This window comes from Hyla sarda, chromosome 6, assembly GCF_029499605.1.
Source record: "Hyla sarda isolate aHylSar1 chromosome 6, aHylSar1.hap1, whole genome shotgun sequence".
In the NCBI taxonomy this organism is placed as follows: domain Eukaryota; kingdom Metazoa; phylum Chordata; class Amphibia; order Anura; family Hylidae; genus Hyla; species Hyla sarda.
In genome coordinates this window covers 184,089,429-184,110,359 of record NC_079194.1, presented here as the reverse complement: position 1 = coordinate 184,110,359, position 20,931 = coordinate 184,089,429, and the positions used below count along the sequence as shown (strand labels likewise).

The following is a 20,931-nucleotide window of genomic DNA, read 5'->3' as shown; positions in this document are numbered from 1 at the left end:
GGTGAACGGATTAAACGTAAAAAATTTTAAAAGTCCAAAAATGCTGCTTTTGTCACATTTTATTCCCCAAAAAAATTAATAAAAAATTATCTAAAAGTTATATATATGCCCTCATACCGCCCTATATACGGAAAAATGAAAAAGTTATAGGTGGTCAAAATAGGGCAATTTTAGATTTACTTTGTAAAAAAGTTTTAGATTTTTTTTAAGCGGTACAAAAATATAAAAGTATCTAGCCATTTTAATTGTATTGACCCACAGAATAAAAAAACGTCATTTCTACCGTAAAGTGTACAGTGTAAAAACGAAACCCTCCAAAATGTGCAAAATTGTAGTTTTCATTTAAATTTCCTCCCTAGAAACTTTTTTTTTCAGGTTCGCCGTACATTTTATGGTAAAATGAGAGATTTCACTACAAAGTACAATTGGTCACGCAAAAAACAGGCCCTTTTATGGGTCTGTAGCTGGAAATATAAAAGTTATGGATTTTAGAAGGTGAGGGGGAAAAAACGAAAATGCAAAAAGAAATGTGAAAATGGGCTTGGTCCTTAAGGGGTTAAATAACTTTGACACTACAGGTACACTACATTACCACCTATATTTATTATAAAAATACCTTATTTCATTAGCTCGCAGTGTTAGAAATCCTCTCAGGGGAAGGGAGCGTGTCCCTACTTTGTGATTGTGTGAGGTGATTGGTGTGTCTGCTCATGCAGCCTTGTCCATGAGTCATCTCTTGTTCATGACTCAAGGACAAGCTGATGCTGCTGCAGGACTGGTTAGTGTCCCAGTAGGTGTGGGGAACCCTGGTGGTGGGATTTTTAGGGACCTATTTTGGCCTTAATAACAATTTTATTTTTGCCTGTTTTTTTTTTCTCCTTGCCTTCTAAAATCCATAACTTTTATATTTCTATCCACAAAACCATATGAGGGCTTGTTATTTGCACGACCAATTGCATTTCATAATGACATCACTCTTTTTACCATAAAATGTACGGTGAACCCAAAAAATTGTGTGTGTGAGGAAATTTAGCAAATGCTGGAGGGTTTCTTTTTCTTGCTGTACACTTTACGGTAAAAATTAAATTTTTTCTTTATTCTGTGGCCCAACACGATTAAAATGATACCCATGAATATGGTACTGCTTTTAGAAAATTTCAAACTTTTTTTCTAAAAAATAAGTATGTTTAAAATCGCCCTATAACTTTTTCAATTTTCCGTATACGGGGATGTATGAAGGCAAATTTTTTGTCATGATATGCCGTTTTTATCGGTATCCCTTTTGGGTATAAATGACTTTTTAGTCACTTTTTATAATTTTTTGCGGAATGTGATGTGACCAAAAAGCAGCAATTTCGGACTCTAACATTTACGCCGTTCACCGTACAGGATCATTAACATACTTTGATAGGTCGGAAATTTACGGCAACTGCGATACCAAATATGTTTATTAATATTTTTATGCTTTTTGGGGGTAAAATGGCAAAAAGGGTCGATTTACATGTATTGGGCGAGGGGATATTTCACATTTAGCACAAACTAATAACCACATCTAAAGGACCCCACCATAAAATATGGTACATAATGCTAAAAATAAATTTATAAACAGAGCGTGCTTCAATTTCACAGAATATTTATTTAAATAAAATTTTAAAATTTACACACATTAAAAAGCACTGATAGTGTCTCCAAACAATGGGCCCTAGGGGTGGATATATAAAATTAATAACAGCACCGTTTCTGTACTGGGTAATTCTTGGATCTTATATTTTCACTTGCACACATGCAATGTCCTAATAGACCAGCAACTTTTCCGCCGGCACCCTGGTTGAGTGTCCATACAGTAATATTCTTAGATATAGTAGTGGATATGTCCGATTAAATGCAGTCTTATAGAGAATGTAGATACATCTCACCAGTATACCGCCACTGGTCCCGTACTGCGACCTGAGTGGATTTCCCGCGGTTAGTTCCTCAAGCTGGCTCGCTGTCTCATCGTGGGCACTGGGAGGACTTTCATCGAGGCAGCTGAAAGTATGCAATGTGTGCAAATACCGCACTCTCTGGATCCACAGATGCACAGCCGGCTAAGTCACCACTTCGGCAGGAGTGTGACTTCTCTTGTGTGGCGTATATATTTATATTCATTATTTTTATTTATATTTTTACTTTTAGTGTTTTCTATTTTTATATTCATATCCATTCACATTCTCTTTTCTTTTTTATTTCTAGCATATTCTCGTTTTATACATGTATTTCTTTCTGCATTCTCTTTATATCATTCGCATTTTCTTTTATAGTATCTCTTATATTAACAGAAAAATAGAAAGATATCTGCTTCTATCCATTTATAAATGTGAACAAGGTCTGATTGGAATATGGAATTCATAAGGATAAGAAATATCCACTCCATGGTTTGTATATAATGTTAATCTATCTTTGCCCCGGAAAACCTATTAGTCCTTCTCATATGTTAGGTACAACTGTCATCTGAGAAACAAATGTGGACCGGGTATTTAAACAGATCACTGATCCAACATACACACTTATCCTTTTTTACCTACTGAAGAAGGGGTTGTGCAACTATTTTGAGTACCCTGAAACGCATTTAGATCTAATTCGGTCTGAATACAGAACTATATGCACTGTATGCTTTTGGAGACTTTCATCCACCCACGATCTACAGCTAACAGGTGTAGTGGGAGTCCGTTCCAGTCCTCTGACGTCACCCGCCATGAGGTACACCGCACAAGACATCACACTCCTGCCGGAGTGATGACAGACGGGTGTGTTGAGATCCAGAGAGTGCTGTATTGGCACACGGTGCATACTGTCAGCCGTATCTTTGAAAGTCCTCCCAGTGCCCATGCTGAGACAGCGTGCCAGCTTGAGGAACTAGCCACGGGAAATCCACTCAGGTCCGTCTCAGTACGGGACCAGCGGCGGTATACTGGTGAGATGTATCTATATTCTATATAAGACTGCGTTTAATCAGACATATCCACTACTATATCTGAGAATTTTATTGTATGGACACTCAACCAGAGTGCCGGAGGAAAAGTTGACGGTTTATCAGGACATTGATATTGCATGTGAGCAAGTAAAAATATAACATCCAAAAATGACCTAATACAGTAACTGTGCTGTTATTAATTTTATATATCCACCACTAGGGCCCAGTGGTTGGAGACACTATCAGTACTTTTAATATATATGTGTAAATGTTTACATTTTATGTAAATAAATATTCTGTGAAATTGAAGCACGCTGTTTATAATTTATTTTTAACATTATGTCCCTTATTTTATGGTGGGGTCCTTGAGGTGTAGTTATTAGTTTGTGCTATTAGTTTTCTCTGATCGGTTGGGATCGGTAATCAACCACTTAAATGGCCACTATCACCAAAACTATATTTTTTAAAGCAATAGAGCCATAGAAAATAAGTATCTCTCTAATACTATTTCACAATTTTTTTTCCAGTTTCCCTCAGAAAACTGCAACTATAAAAATGGCCACTAGAGGTCCTCAAAATATCCCACACCTATTACTATGGTCTTTCCGATGTTGGCAACATCAGCGTCTCAGTCAGAATACAGGAAGTGAGGGGGGGGGGCTTTATAAGCCTGTGTGCGCTCCCTGCGTGAAGATCTCCAACACAGAGCAGAGGAGAGCAGGCAGTGAGTGAGCTGCTGTGATTGGCTGAGAGGAGGCCACACCCCATCACACCTCCCCAGCTCTCTGCAGCATAGAGAAGGAGAATGATTCAGTGCAGAGCTCCATTCATAGCATAGAGGAGAAGAGGGAGCACAAGTGTGACAGCATGTTCACCCTCATACAGCAACATGTACACCAGTAGTAGGGAGATGGGGAGGGGGTTTGTTATGTGCACCTCAGTAGTAAAAAAAGATGTCATGAGGAGGAGGTTTGTTACAGTGTGCCAGCCCAGTAGTAAGGAGATTATCTGAGGAGTAGGTTTGTTACAGTGTGTCACCCCAGTAGTAATGAGATTACCATGGCAGCCTCAATATAAGTCCGACTCAGTGACTGTCTCACAGTGCTCCTCCCAGTCCTGTCTGTTCCCCCTGCTGCGACCGAACCACCATGTTGTTGCGCTCTCAGCCTACCCTGGAGGACTCTGTACTCCATCTTCGCCTGGTAGGTCAGAGCTGCCACCAATGTTACTCACAATTTTCACACACACACACTGCTCTGTGGTGGGCCCTGGGTAAGTAAGTGACTGCATCTGTCGGTGATCCTCCCAGCCAGGACCTCTGTCTGCACTGCTATTCACATGGGGTAAATGTACTGCAGAACATTGCACCCTAGTGTCTTCTACAGACCCTAGGGTGCAATGCTCTGCCGTCTGCACATACCCACCATGTATGTAGCACTGTGTTTAGTGTACATTCCTATACAGGTGGGGGTATGTGCAGAACATTGTATCGGTCAGTGAAAAAGGGCCTTCGAGTCTGCAGTCACTGCTATTCACATCTGTACATACACTAGATTGCAATGCTCAGCACATACCCCCATGTATAGCAGTGTGTGTACTACACACACTGTTATACATGGTGGGTATGTGCAGAGCATTGCACCCTAGTGTCTGTATATTCCTATGTTAGAGGACGGGATTGGACAAAAAAAGTCATCGGGAGCGGGCTGGAGCAGGATTGAAAAACCAGTCACGCGCAGGGCTCTACTACATAGTGTATAAGGAGAACAGCAGGCAAACTCCAGTAATCCTTCTTCCTATCTGTGTAACAAGTGCACCATAAAACCAGAGAGGAAAGGGTTATAAAGCAGAGTGCAGTGATTGGCTGACAGCTCAGTGACACACAGAGGGAGGAAGTTTAGCCCTGTACAGTGAAGGCAAAAGAGCGACACACCCCCTGCCTGAGAGAAGATTGAAATTCAGTGAGCTAGACACATAAAAGTTATATGTACATGATCAGGATGAGGTACTGAGTAACAACTTAAATATTTTTTTCTGTGATATAATAGGTACGCTTTAAACCTAGGACACTTTGCTGTAAACTTTTTTGTACTTAAAAACATTTCTTTTTTTTTTTTACACACCTTTTAAAGTCCCCATATTTATAGCAATCATTTCATTGCCAATACTGTTCAGTGCTATGGATAGGCATAGCACTTAGTATTATCGGTGATCTTCTACTCTGGTCAACTTGATGGGACCTCTGTCCGCAGTGCGGGCGATCAAATCAGCCAATATAACGCCCGCATTGCCGCAGATGACGTGATCTGTATTGATCACGGCATCTGAAAGGTTAATGGCGGACATAAACGCAATTGTTGATGTCCGCCATTACCGCCAGGTCCGATGCTCACGTCATGTACAGGACTTAAATGTACATACTGGTGCGTACCACCGCATCAGGACGTTCATTTACATTCATTGTCCTTAAGAGGTGAAACAACCATATTACAAAAGGTCTTTAATTTTCATCAGTAACAACATATAAAAAGTTTTTGGATCTGACAGATGTTCACACTAAGGAATCCGAATGGAATTGAAAATGAATAATTTCAGTCAGGCAAATCTTGTTTTTTTTAATTTATCCATTTCGCATTTGTGCGGATTTTGCTAAATTTTCACATGAATTCTCCGTGAAACCGATTTGTGGGCTTTTAACCACAGATTCCGCCCGAAGAATGTACATGTTCAATCCACAGGCAGAATAGAATTCAGCACCGAAATTCTGCTGTTAAAGTCAATGGAACTTTTATTTCAGGATAAATTGTAGCGCAATAAGCGAGAAGAATTACTCAAGTAAATTCCTCTCCAAATTTTCAGTGTGAACATACCCTAAAACTATATTTTATTTACTCCTACTTACCAGTTGAACTTTCCTCACTAGAGGTGTAGGTACCCTTTCCAAGAAGAAGATTAACCATTGTTGGAGAATTAGCCACTTTTAAAGGGGTCTCTCCCTTTCGATTACTTTGATGAGGATTGCCTCCATAACGCAACAGCAGTTTCACAACCTAAAGGATAAAATAACTTATTACAGTAATGCATGTAAGAAAGTGGAGGGAATGAAAGTCACAATTCAAATAAAATCAAGTCAGTGAATACTGTGATCAGACAAGGAAAGTGTTTAGAATGCATAGAACAAGTTATACAAAAATGAATGCGCTTATTAAGAATGACCATACTTACTACCTAGTAATAAGCAAGTTTTAGAATCAACTCATGGAGACTCTGAGGCTACCCACATACAATAAATCATTGCCAATACTTCATACTAATAAAACGCACTTGCCTTGAAGTGACCATTATTAGACGCATCATGCAGGGGGGTGTCATCATCCAAGCCTTTGGTGTTAACCTCTGCCCCAGCAGCCAGCAGCTGTTTTGCAACATCATAGTAACCTCTGTTACATGCCTCATGTAAGGCTGTCCATCCTGAAAGACATAAATAAATATATAATAGTAGAAAAACAGCTACCAGCACTGCTGTAATGACTGAAATAGGTAAGCAACAGATGGGATGAATGAAGCATGAATCCTATACGGGTATTTCATCCAGAAAAGAACAGTTTCAGATATCCAAAAAAGAAGAAAGGTAGACGGCACTCACCAGGAAGGTAGCTTCGACTTATTTATTTTTCAATCGTGTCAGATCAAAGGAGCGGTGTCAGGCAGGTATCATGGTGGAGATGCTGGGGACCCAGCGTGGAGGTAACAGCTGTGTCATACTTCTTCAGACCACACACGCCCCAGGCATAGCCACCAGTGATATACCTGTGTGACGTGGACAAGGGGCAGGGAATACAAAAAAGGTGTGTACACCAAAAACGTGCATTAAAAACAATTAAAAACACAAAATACACGCTGGGAAACTTACACTGGCAATGCATTATTTTGAATAAAGATTGTAGTCCTTTGTATACAGACATTGTTCGCACAGTTTATTACAATAGCGTGACTGTGTGGCAGCCTAGGATGGATGAAGTTATGGATAGCACAGGTGGCAATATGGAAGTATCAAATGCGGTGTCAGTCGGGCGGCGAGACGCCGAGGAATTTTTCCCTGTTTGCAATGCTAAAGATGTATTGCATAGTATGAGCATAAAAAGCCTAGAGCAGAAAATTCTACATTTATCAGATAGAGAAATACGCATTTTTTGGACAGTAAAATCCTTCAAATCATATGAGGAATGTAATTTAATTCCACGAGGCCTTAGAAATTACAAGGATCCCTCGCAATTCCTAGAGGAGGCCACATTTTTACAAACATGGAAGGAAATCCATTTGAATTACTCTCGAGATATGCTTACACTATTACGTGAACGCAAGAAAAACGAATATAAAACAGTTACGGATGCATTATGTAAGGCGAAGCGGGAGATAAAATCTAGAATATCTGAATCACAATTTCAGAATTTCAAGAAAAAATTGGAAAAGAAATTGGTCACGTTACAAATGAATATCAAGGAACAAAAATGAAACAAGTTTGTTCGGGATAAAACAGATTTCGATTCTGGAAGAATTTGCACCGGCTATACTAAATTAACAAAACAGAAGTCTACTAACAGCAAAAAGGCATGGAATACAAATACTCATAAGCAAGATAAGTTACCTATAAAGAAACCACACAAAACTCAGAAAAAAAACCTGACTCACACCACTGAATCGGAATCCAGTAATTTGGATAAGTCCGTGCAACCTTCAGCTGCAACAGTGATTGCTAAAAGTGGAGAGATTGCAGCAGCACGGGAGTCTGTGATCCCTTTAGGTGGCGTACCAGGAGAGGTCGTGGAGGAAAGAATAAGAGGAACTCCAAGCGGAAGAAACAAGTGGCCTGGCAGCAATAGACCTTCGTAACTCTAGTGTGAATACTCCTCTTAATCGGGACCTATCCTCCAGCGCAGCAATAGTTAATTACAACTACTAATAATGTGGCCTCAGGACACACAGGGAGGTGTCTAAAGCTACGCAACAATTTAACCCCACGGGGGTTAACAAATACCTTTTCTATCCTGTGTCCAATAAAACGTAACTTTTAATGTACATTTAATTATAAATGGTGAGAACCATACAATTTAAAAACACAGCCCCAGACGCGTATGCAGTGATTTTTGGATGGTGGTGGCCTCAATGGAGTCCCTGAGTACTAATGTTGGAGGTGTTTATAATTACACCAATCCTACTAGAGGTGTTATATTTGCACCCGTCTCTACTGTGATATTGTCCATTAGACTTATACTCTTGTGTGGACTCTAAGGACACATCATGCTATCCCGCTGTGCACCGTGGGTGCGGATCACCAATGTATAAGTACGTGCTTTCCTAAATACATATATCATATGTTAATATTTCATAGCCTGCATATTAAGTGGCGTTCTGGGGTTGCTATTTAAAAATTATTGCTGTCACACCCCGACATGTTCCGCCACTATGTGGCTTTATCAAGGAGGACAACTGACAGCATTGAGTGTAAGGCAATTATGGCTCCTTTTTATATGGCATCCCTCTGACCTCATTATTCCGTACTCCAATCAAATCATATTGCCATCTAGACCAATCTACTCACCCCTAACTTGTGGCTTAGTCCAAGCAAATTGCATAAAACATACCCTATCACTCACAGGCCTACCCTCCTTCGGTGCATGGCCATGACATCACACTCCAAACTCTGCATGTGACTAATTGATGTCGTACCGACCAATCATACCCTTCCAATATGTAAATATCCGTGCGCATCAGCGCCTCTAATAGGATGCAAATGCATTCTATTGTTGGGCCGTCTCAGGCCCACGTGATCGCAACATTGCGAACATAACAAATGCACATGGTCTGGCCGGGATGAGGGTCGGTACTGTGCGCATGCGCTTTTGTTGTCCACACTGCGCGTGTGGACGATCAGCTGTTCGGTGTGTTAGTAAACAGCGTGTCACTTGCTAAACCCAGTCCACGTCATCTCCACGTGATCCCGGAGTTCTTATAGAAACAAATCCGCATGGTCCATTCAGGAACTTCAAAACTAAGGTATGTATCTATATAGTCTGCCATTGCACCACACCAAATCTATATAAATTGTGGGTTATGTATCAAGGACTCAGATTCTATATTTTATCCACAGATTGTATAAATAGCTTATGTTGTATATATATAAGAGGATGGGGAAGGATTGGTCAACCCCACTTTCTAATTTAAATTGCTCTGTATAATACCTCAATGCCTAGCACAGAGGTATCTCTCAACAAGTTTTTATATGTACAATAGGAAATATATAGTCCAAGAGTTATTGGAATGATAGGTCAATAGTATCATTCCATTCGTGGATAAACTTTCCCAACTAGTTTAATACTGCTACGAGTTAATATAATGATGGGACGGTGGAGAACGGGAGGGGGGAGGGAGAAAGGGGGCCAAAAGCTGTCACTCAATTCTAATCTCTACCCACTTCATTTTGGTGTGTATATTAATCTAATTAAGGTATGTAGGTAGTATAAGACCAAACTGGGGGGCTGGCTCGTTATATAAATGCTATATAGTTAAACCCTTCGTTCAAGCCCTTCGGGCTCAGGGTTCCCAATCTAAAGATCCATTTGGACTCTGAGAAGAATATTGTCCAGGTTACCCCCTCTTGGACCAAGTCTAATTTGTCTCAGGCCCCAGAATTTTCAATTATTCAAATCATTGTCATATACTTCCCTAATGTGGCGCGCTGTGTATCTGCACCAGTCCTTATCCGACTCAAATGTTTGGAGATACGTCTCCTAAATTCTTGTAGAGTCTTCCCTACGTATAGTTTAGGACATGTGCACACACAGACAAATTATTCCTGCACTCTTACAATTTATGTAATCAAAAAGTTTGTATACTCTTCCATCTCCAGGATTTGTAAATTCTTTCCATTGAATTACAAAAGAGCAAAAAGGAACATTGCCCACATGAGCATGTTCCCAAATTGGGGTTCCTCAGCCACATTTCTCGTTTTTCCCTGCTGAAGTGGCTATGAACCACTAAATCTCTTAAGTTCGACCCTCTCCGATATGTGACACAAGGATGCATGTGGAGGACTGTTTTTAGGTCCTCATCTGCTTGCAATATGGGCCAATATCTTCTTAAAGATGTTTAACACTTGATCAGTCTTATTGTCGAATGTACCAATGCATCGGATAAGTTTAGGTGGTTCATGATCCATTCTTGATTTATCTCTCAATAGGTCATTTCTCCGTGTATGTTTGGCTCTATATAGGGCCTTCTTCAGACATTTCTTGGGATAAACCCTGTCTTGAAACCTCTTTGTCAACTTAGACGCTTCCTGCTCAAATACCTGCTCCTGAGAGCGGTTACATTTGGTCCGTAGGAATTGCCCCACAGGAATTCCCCTTTTAAGGGGTGCCGGATGCCAGCTGTTCCACTGTAGTAGGCTATTGACTGCTGTATCTTTTCTACATATAGAAGTTTGAATGTAGCCGCCGTCGTCGCTACTAATGGTTAAATCAAAAAAGTTGATAGTTTTATAGCCAAATTCCGAAGTGAAAAACATTCCAATTTGATTCTGATTGAGTAATTCAGTAAATTGGTGAAAAAGGTCCCTACCACCATCCCACAAAATCAAAACATCGTCGATAAATCAACCCCAAAAAAGAATGTGCTCAGTGAATTTAGAATTGTTCTCAGTGAATACAATCGTGTCTTCCCACCACCCAAGAAATAAATTAGCGTAAGTGGGTGCACAAACTGTGCCCATGGCCGATCCTTTATCTGATGGTAAAATTTAGCATTAGAAGTGAAGAAATTATGCGTGAGGACAAAACGCAAAAGTGATAAAACAAATTCATTATGTGTGTGAAATTGTGTGCCTTTGGTGCTCAAAAAGTGAGAAGCTGCTTTTAAACCGTGCTTAATGTTGCTGTACAGGACCTCCACATCCAGGCTAGCCAGACATGTACTACCCAGCACAGCAACATCCTGAAGTTTGCAAACCGTGTCCTTAGTATCCCGTAAAAATGAGGGTAGGCTCTGAATAAAGGGGGAGAGAAGCTGATCGATGTTGCGGCTGCATTCTTGCATCAAGTTGTTGTTTCCGGATACAATAGGCCTCCCTGGAATAGGGGAGGTCTTCTTGTGCACTTTAGGGAGTGCATAAAATGTCACCACTACTCGAGCTGGATTGAACAAGATTTTGAATTAGTCTTCCGTAATTAATTGATTATCTCTAGCTTGAGTTAGTAGTGATTTCAATTCCAGCTGGTAATCCTTAGTGGGATTACCAGTTAGCACCTCATATGTAGTTCGATCCCTGAGGAGTCTCATGACCATGGCAACGTAGTCATCCTTATCAAGACCACGTTGCCGCCCTTATCCGCGGGTTTGATTTCTAATGTTTCATCATTTTGCAATGACTGTAATGCTTCCCACTCTAAATGGCTTAAGTTACTCGGTCTGTTCTTTTTACTAGACTTGATTCTAGATAAGTCATGAGTGACTAGTTGTACAAATGTTTCAATATTATGAACCTGACTCAGGGGCGGGGTGTATTTGCTTTTAGACTTTAAGTTTGAAAGGGGTGCTATAGGTGGAGGGGGGCCACTAATATTTTCCTTCAATAGGGCCATCAGCTCATCCATAGCCCTTTCATCTCTCTGACGTCCACTTCCTTCGGTTCTGTCTTGTATGGTGTAATACTTGTGTAGAGCTAATTTGCGTTCAAATAAATTAATGTCTTTGACCCATGAAAACAAATCAAAACTAGGGGTAGGGGAAAAGGATAAACCCTTCGAGAGTAGTGGGATCTGGCTCTCTGATAGTGGTTTACTAGACAGGTTCACTATTTGTAATTGATCATCATCTTGCCTGTCCTTTGAAGCAATGCTTGCTTGACCTCCTTGCATATCCCTAAAAAAGTCGCCTGTGTGGGTGGGAATCCCATCGGCGGTGCTAACGTGAAACTCTGTATAATTGTTGGTGTTTAACTTGATGCATTCATGACATTCCCTTGTCCAGATGTGGTGTTCTGTGTCACAGCGGGGCCAGTCTGCATCTGCTGGTTGTTGGCTGCAGGGCCGGATTAACGTAGGGGCGGATGGAGCGGCAGCTCCAGGCCCCTGCGTTAAAATAGGCCTGGCGGCCCGCACAAACTGCCGAACAGACTTAGGGCTGCAACATGCTGGGACCGGTGCTGGCACGGTCCGTGCATGTGCATAACTGGACCCTTCACCTGCGGGCCCCATCGTTCCCCCTGCGACTGGGCCAGCAGGTGAAGGGATCCGGGACGCCAGTGGATCCGGGACACCCGTCCCGAATGTCCAAGCGACCGCAGCTTTTAACACTGAGTGCGCCTTTAAGACGCACACCGTGTTGAGCATGAGCTCGGTGCGGCAGCTGACGTAACAAGAAGGAGTCTGCGGCTCCGTCCTGTCACTCCAGCCTGGGCTTCCTGTGCGGCAGCGGCTCTGCGGAGGCTTTCAGCACAGGAGAGAAGAGAACAAGAGCTGTGGGGGAAGGAGGCAGAGGTGAGTGGTGTTTTTGTTTTTTGCTGGGGGCATTATTATGTGAGGGGGCATTACTTATATGGGGGCAAGGTGACGGGGGTATTACTTATATGCGGGCAAAGTGAGAGGGCATAACTTGTATGGGGGAAAATAATAATAAGTAATGCCCCCTCATATGTCTCCCATACATAATAATGCCCCTCACATGGCCCCCCATATATAGTAATGCCCCCTCACATGACCTTCATATATGGGGGCATTGTGAGGGGGGTATTACTATATGTATGTGTGTGTATATATATATATATATATATATATATATATATATATATGTGTATATGTGAGGGGGCATTAATATGTGAGGGGACCATGTGAGGGGGGAATTAATATGAGGGGGCATTAATATGTGGAGGCTATGTGAGGGGGCATTAATATGTGTGGGGGCATGAATGTGTGTGGGGGCATGAATGTGTGTGGGGGCATGAATATGTGTGGGGGCATGAATATGTGTGGGGGCCATTATTATAAGTGGGGGGCCATGTGAGGGGGCATTATTATAAGTGGAGGGCCATGTGAGGGGGCATTATTATATGTGGGGGACTAGTGAGGGGGCATTATTATATGTGGGGGACTTGTGAGGGGGCATTATTTTATGTGGTTATATGGGGGCCATGTGAGGGGGCATTATTATATGTGGGGGCCATGTAAGGGGCATTATTATATGTGGGGGCCATGTAAGGGGGGGATTATTATATGTGGGGGCCATGGGAGGGGGCATTATTATATGTGGGGGGCATGTGAGGGCATTACTATATATGGGTCATCGTGAGGGGAGCATTATTATGGGGGCAATGTGAGAGGGCATTACTATATATGGGGAAATGTGAGAGGGCATTACTATATATGGGGAAATGTGAGGGGGCATTACTCTATATGGGGGTCATGTGAGGGGGCATTACTATATATGGGGTCAATGTGAGGGGGCATTATGTATGGGGGATGTGTACGGGGATGTTACTATATATGGGGCAATGTGAGAGGTCATTACTATATATGAGGGAAATGTACAGGGGCATTATATTATATGGGGCAATGAGAGGGGGACTAATACTATACAGGGGCACAGAAGGGACTACTATATGGGGCAGTGTAATACATATAGGGGGTTTGTATAGAGGTGAGTGATACTGGTCTGTGTATGGTGGCTTTTATTTCCTTACAGTATGGTGGTATTATTTAGTCACTGCAGAAATAATATGGAGTGGCGATATTTTATGTTTCTAAGCCCGATACTAAGATAAAATCCAGCGTGTGCCACAGTGTGTAAGGGGCCCCCAAATAACTGATGGCAGCCCAGGTGATGTGGCTGCGTAACCTGCTGACCTGCGTGCCCCACATGACATCAGGGTAGCGTATGAGACAGCTCCCCCCGTTCGGCCAGCGCCGCCAAGTTAAAAAAATTACTGTGTGTGCTGTAGCCGCCAACTGCCTGCGGTCCTGCCGCTAGGCGCACATCACACTATGCCTCTGCCCCAGGAGTTCCCCCAAAGGTATCACTAGTCACCAGGCATGAACTGACTTGCCATTCAGGTGCACAGAAAATCTAGGTGACTGTCTCACCTAGCTTTTCCATACTCCTGAATGGCAGGTCTGCGTATAGTAGCTGAGCTATTATAAGAAGATATGCCACTCAGGAGTATGAAAAAGCTAGGTGAAACATTGTCACCTAGCTTTTCTGGGTTCGTGAATGGCATATCTGCTTATATTAGCTCAGCTATTATAGACAGATTTGCCTATAACATATAGTCAAAGCTGTCTATAATAGCTCAACTATGATAAGCAAATATGCCATTCAGGAGCCCAGAAAAGTTAGATGACAATTTCTCATCTAGCTTTTTCATACTCCTGAATGCCATATTTGCTTATCATAGTTCAGCTATTATAGACAGCTTTGACTGGTACAGGTAAAGAGTAGTACAGAACATGTAGTACCTTCCTGTACTGTAGGGGGCGCTACCAGACAGCCAGTCAGTGCTTGCACTTCAGTAATACAGGGGTTTTACCTGTGAATGCCCATTCTGATTGGTCAATTCTTCCAGCATTGACACGTTTCACAGATCTGGACTGTCTGTACATTGTATGTCGAGTCTGGTTTTAAGTTACAATGGTCCAGAAAAGACCATTGTATGCTGAAACTATTGTAAGTTGAGGGATCACTACTGTATGTGCATTTTATTTTTTTACACTGGATAATTTTTTTTTTTTTTTTTTTTTTTAACCTTTTCACTTTGATTTGCTATAATTATCCTGTAATTAATTTTGTGTGTGTTCACACAAATACAAGTACTCTGGTCACTTTTGTATGCTTGATAAAGACTGTGCAGACAGTCGAAACATTGCTTGCCACATATGAGGAAATAAACTACACTGCTTTATATTGGAGTGCTGTGGGATGCTTTCTATTTGTGTCGATTACTGCCGCCAGCGACCAGGGCTGCGATTAGGCCCGCTTGCACCCACATCACCTTGACGCTGTTCGGATGTGCTGCTCTACCTTGCTTCTACTTAGCTATCTGGCTATCTAGCTAGTTAGCCAACAATCCAACTAGCAAGCTTCTTACCTGGATACCTACCTATGTCATATGTTTGTCGTATGTGTCGCACATAATGTAAGTAAATGGAGTTGCACTGCAACCCACAAATGGCCGCAACCCAGCTGTTGGGTCACTGACACTTGTAGGCCCATCAAAATCCTCAGCACCAGGCCCATAATGCTCTTAATCTGGCCCTGGTTGGCTGAGAACATGTTTGGAACTCCAGAATGATGCTAAGCATGTACTATCAGAAAGCCAGATCCAACTACTCTCGAAGGGTTTATCTTTTTCCCCTACCCCTAGTTTTGATTTGTTTTCATGGGTCAAACACATTAATTTATTTGGTCGCAAATTAGCTCTACACAAGTATTACACCATACAAGACAGAAGCGAAGGAAGTGGACGTCAGAGAGATGAAAGGGCTATGGATGAACTGATGGCCCTATAGAAGGAAAATATTAGTGGCCCCCCTCCACCTATAGCACCCTTTTCAAACTTAAAGTCTAAAAGCAAATACACCCCGCCCGAGTCAGTTTCATAATATTGAAACATTTGTACAACTAGTCACTCATGACTAATCTAGAATCAAGTCTAGTAAAAAGAACAGACCGAGTAACTTAAGCCATTTAGAGTGGGAAGCATTACAGTCATTACAAAATGATGAAACATTAGAAATCAAACCCGCGGATAAGGGCGGCAACGTGGTCATCCTTGATAAAGATGACTACGTTGCCATGGTCATGAGACTCCTCAGGGATCGAACTACATAGGAGGTGCTAACTGGTAATCCCACTAAGGATTACCAGCTGGAATTGAAATCACTGTTAACTCAAGCTAGAGATAATCAATTAATTACGGAAGACTAATTCAAAATCTTGTTCAATCCAGCTCCAGTAGTGGCAACATTTTATGCACTCCCTAAAGTGCACAAGAAGACCTCCCCTATTCCAGGGAGGCCAATTGTAACCGGAAACAACAACTTGACGCAAGAATGCAGCCGCTACGTCGATCAGCTTCTCTCTCCCTTTGTTCAGAGCCTACCCTCATTTGTACGGGATACTAAGGACACAGTTTGCAAACTTCAGGATGTTGCTGTGCAAGGTAGTACATGTCTGGCTAGCCTGGATGTGGAGGCCCTGTACAGCAACATTAAGCACGGTTTAAAAGCAGCTTCTCACTTTATGAGCACCAAAGGCACACAATTTCACACTCATAATTAATTTGTTTTATCACTTTTGCGTTTTGTCCTCACGCATAATTTCTTCACTTTTAACCCCTTAATGACAGAGGGTTTTCCGTTTTGCATTTTCGTTTTTCCTCCTTGCCTTTAAAAAATCATAACTTTCAATTTTGCACCTAAAAATTCATATGATGGCTTATTTTTTGCGCCTCCAATTCTTCTTTGTAATGACATTCATTTTGCCCAAAAATCTACGGTGAAACGGAAAAAAAAAAAAATCATTGTGAGACAAAATTGAAAAAAAAAAAAAAAAACGCTGTTTTGTAACTTTTGGGGGCTTACATTTGTACGTAGTACACTTTTTGGTGAAAATGACACCTTATCTTTATTCTGTAGGTCCATTCGATTAAAATGATATCCTACTTATATAGGTTTGATTTTGTCGTACTTCTGGAAAAAATCATAACTACATGCAGGAAAATTAATACGTTTAAAATTGTCATCTTTTGACTCCTATAACTTCTTTATTTTTCCGCGTATGGGGCGGTATGAGGGCTCATTTTTTGAGCCGTGATCTGAAGTTTTTAGCGGTACCCTTTTTGCATTGATAGCACTTATTTTTTCATGATATAAAAAGTGACCAAAAATGCACTATTTTGGACTTTTGAATTTTTTTGCGCGTACGCCATTGACCGTGCGGTTTAATTAACGATATATTTTTATAATTCGGACATTTACGCACGCGGCGATACCATATATGTTTATTTTTATTTACACTGTGTTTTTTGTTTATGGGAAAAGGGGGGTGATACAAACTTTTAATAGGGAAGGGGTTAAATGATCTATATAATGATCTATAACACTGCACACACTGATCTATTACATTGATCACTGGTTTCTCATAGGAAACCAGTGATCGATGATTCTGCCGCTTGACTGCTCATGCCTGGATCTCAGGCACTGAGCAGTCATTCGGCGATCGGACAGCGAGGAGCTATCCCGAACAGCTCCCTGAGCTAACCGGCATGCTTTCACTTTCGACGCGGCGTTCAACTTTGAACGCCGCGTCTAAAGGGTTAATAGCGCGCGGCACCACAATCAACTTTTTGGATTTAACCATTAGTATCGACAAAGGCGGCTACATTCAAACTTCTATATATAGAAAAGATACAGCAGTCAATAGCCTAATACAGTAGAACAGCTGGCATCCAGCACCCCTTAAAAGGGGAATTCCTGTGTGGCAATTCCTACGGGCCAAACGTAACTGTTCTCAGGAGCAGGTATTTGAGCAGGAAGCGTCTAAGTTGACGGAGGTTTCAAGACAGGGGTTATCCCAAGAAATGTCTGAAGAAGGCCCTATAAAGAGGCAAACATACACCGAGAAATGACCTAATGAGAGAAATCGAGAATGGATCGTGAACCACCTAAACGTATCCGATGCATTGGTACATTCGACAATAAGACTGATCAAGTGTTAAACATCTTTAAGAAGATATTGGCCCATATTGCAAGCAGATGAGGACCTAAAAACAGTCCTCCACATGCATCCTTGTGTCACATATCGGAGAGGGTTGAACTTAAGAGATTTAGTGGTTCATAACCACTTCTGCAGGGTAAAACTAGAAATGTGGCTGAGGAACCCCAATTTGGGAATGCCCATGTGGGCAATGTTCCTTTTGCTCTTTTGTAATTCGACGGAAAGAATTTACAAACCCTGGAGATGGAAGAGTATACAAACTTTTTGATTACATAAATTGTAAGAGTGCAGGAATAATTTATGTCTGTGCTTGCACATGTCCTAAACTATACGTAGGGAAGACTCTACAAGAATTTAGGAGACGTATCTCCAAACATTTGCGTGGGATAAGGACTGGTGCAGATACACAGATAGCGCGCCACATTAGGGAAGTACATGACAATGATTTGAATAATTTAAAATTCTGGGGCCTGAGACAAATTAGACTTGGTCCGAGAGGGGGTAACCTGGACAATATTCTTCTCAAAGAAGAGTCCAAATGGATCTTTAGATTGGGAACCCTGAGCCCGAAGGGCTTGAACGAAGGGTTTAACTATACAGCATTTATATAACGAGCCAGCCCCCCAGTTTGGTCTTATACTATCTACATACCTTAATTAGATTAATATACACACTAAAATGAAGTTGGTAGAGATTAGAATTGAGTGACAGCTTTTGGCCCCCTTTCTCCCTCCCCCGTCCCATCATTATATTAACTTGTAGCAGTATTAAACAACTTGAAAATGTCGGGGTGTGACAGCAATAATTTTTAAATAGCAACCCCAGAACGCCATTTAATATGCAGGCTATGAAATATTAACATAAGATATATGTATTTAAGAACACACGTACTTATATATTGGTGATCCGCACCCGCGGTGCACAGCGGGATAGCATGATGTGTCCTTAGAGTCCACACATGAGTATAAGTCTAATGGACAATATCATAGTAGAGACTGGGGCAAATATAACACCTCTAGTAGGATTGGTGTAATTATAAACACCTCCAACATTAGTACTCAGGGACTCCATTGAGGCCACCACCATCCAAAAATCTCTGCATACGTGTCTGGGGCTGTGTTTTTAAATTGTATGTTTCTCACCATTTATAATTAAATTTACATTAAAAGTTACGTTTTATTGGACACAGGATAGAAAAGGTATTTTTTAACCCCCGTGGGGTTAAATTGTTGCGTAGCAATAGTTAATTAAACCCCCGTTGAACTCAGTAGTGCTGCAAATGCTTTCCTCAGAAGAGGGCTGAATTTTTGCTTTCCTGAAGAGTTTGATCTATTACAATTTGAAACTGATTTATTTAGGTCTTTAAGGAAACTTAATTTAAAAAAGTGTTTTCTAAGAAAACGATTGGTGTGCATGCAGAGAAAAAAAAAAAAAAAAAAAAGAGGCTGAGGTACCAATTTCTATTGGTCCCCTGGGATTCAGCCCCTTTGACGAGGCCGGAGAGGCAGAATTGCAGTGTCTCACCGACTTAGTCGAATTGTCAGGGGAAAACCTTCAAAGTGCCAGCTGTAATTTTATTCAGGAAGCATTTTTCACAGGAGGTATTAAATCACAGTTTTGTCCCCCTATTGCGCCAGGTAGAAATTTAGATTTGTTTTATTACAAAGTTATGGAGGATATGAAAACCCTTAAATATCCAGTAGATGTCAGTAACTTAAAGAAGAAAAGGAGGCCCTAATTTGGTTAAGATAGCTCAATAATGTCATCTTCAAAAAGGCTGATAAGGGTGGCAATATTGTGCTACTAACCGAGGAATATTACACTAGAGAAGCCAAAAGACAGTTAGACAATGGTTCTAATTATGAGTAACTTAAAAACAATCCCACGTGTAAGATTAAAACCAAACTTCAAACCTTGCTTCGAGAAGCAGTAGAGAGGGGTATATTATCGCAGGACACAGCATCAAAACTACTCCCTTCTTTCCCGAAGTACCCTTCCAGGTGGTACTTACCCAAGATACACAAATGCTTGGAAGCCCCCCCCGGACACCCTATTGTGTCCGGGGTGGGCTCCATAACAGAGTGTCTCTCTAAATATACAGATTTTTTTAATTGAGAAAAATTTTTGGCCGTACTCAAAGATCAGGAATGGGTAGAAGGAGGTATACTGGCTTCTATTGACAGAATTCCTCTATACCAATATCCCTCAAGATTTAGGATTTTTTTTGCATCCGAAGGCTGTTGGAAAAAACGATAAAAGTCAAGCAGTTATCAACTTCTGCGAGGCACTTATGTTAATCCTCAAAAACAATGCATTTGTATTTGATAATGTATGATATAGGCAGACCTTAAGAGTGGCCATGGGCACTCCGGTGGCCTGTACCTTTGCCAATTTATTCGTGGCATGTTTTGAGAAAGATTTTATTTTCTCAGCCTCAAATCCTTTTGTAAGATTTGTGAGGGGATATGCCCGATTCGTGGATGATATTTTTTATCATCTGAACGGGTTCTGAAGCAGACTTCGCAGACTGTCAGCCACATCTCCAACAACAACATGAATCAGAATTTTACTTTTAATACTAGCACTACTCAGTTAGAATTTCTTGATGTTTTGGTATTGGTAAGCGGTGAAGGGTTGATAACGACTGGGTATAGGAAACCCACTGCGGGTAACTCTCTCCTACACTACAGTAGTTATCACCCGGAAGCATGTAAAAACAGCTATACCCTATGGGCAAATGCTTAAACTTAAAAGGATTAATAACACTGAAGATGGTTTTAAAAAACAAGCAGCTGAATTAGCTGCAAGACTTAAAGAGGGTATCCTCGTAACGTCTTAGAAAAAGTTTACAATCGTGCCCTAGCCCAGGAAAGAAATCAATTATTAAAAACTAAAAGGAAAAATAAGCAATCTGATAGATTTACTTTTTCCTTCAAATTCATTCCCATGACCAGCTTCATAAAATCAGTGATCGACAAACACTGGTTTCTTATACAGAACGATCCAGTTCTTTCAGAGTATGCCTGCAACAATCCAATGATCGCCTATAGGAGAGAATTTAGGCGGTAAATTTTCTTCTCTCCGCACAAAAAATGAAGATAGCAGTTGGTTAAATCTAAAAGGTAATTACAAGTGCAGAGCTTGTAAATGGTGTCCACAGTTATTGTGTGAAAAATCTGTGAACTTAGATGGGGTTCCTATTCGTTTACAAA

General features: G+C 41.2%; 1 protein-coding gene across 4 annotated transcripts in view; it reads right to left on the bottom strand.

The window, feature by feature from the left end:
- The window catches only part of ANKRD11 (ankyrin repeat domain containing 11), a 421,326-nt gene that overhangs the window by 43,079 nt on the left and 357,316 nt on the right, over positions 1 to 20,931 (bottom strand). For all 4 annotated transcript variants that reach the window (XM_056526022.1, XM_056526021.1, XM_056526025.1 and 1 more), the window contains 2 exons: positions 6,282 to 6,424; positions 5,856 to 6,003 (listed from right to left, as the gene is read on the bottom strand). In XM_056526022.1, the coding sequence (XP_056381997.1) occupies positions 5,856 to 6,003; positions 6,282 to 6,424 (291 nt within the window). The remainder of the gene's footprint in view (positions 1 to 5,855; positions 6,004 to 6,281; positions 6,425 to 20,931) is intronic.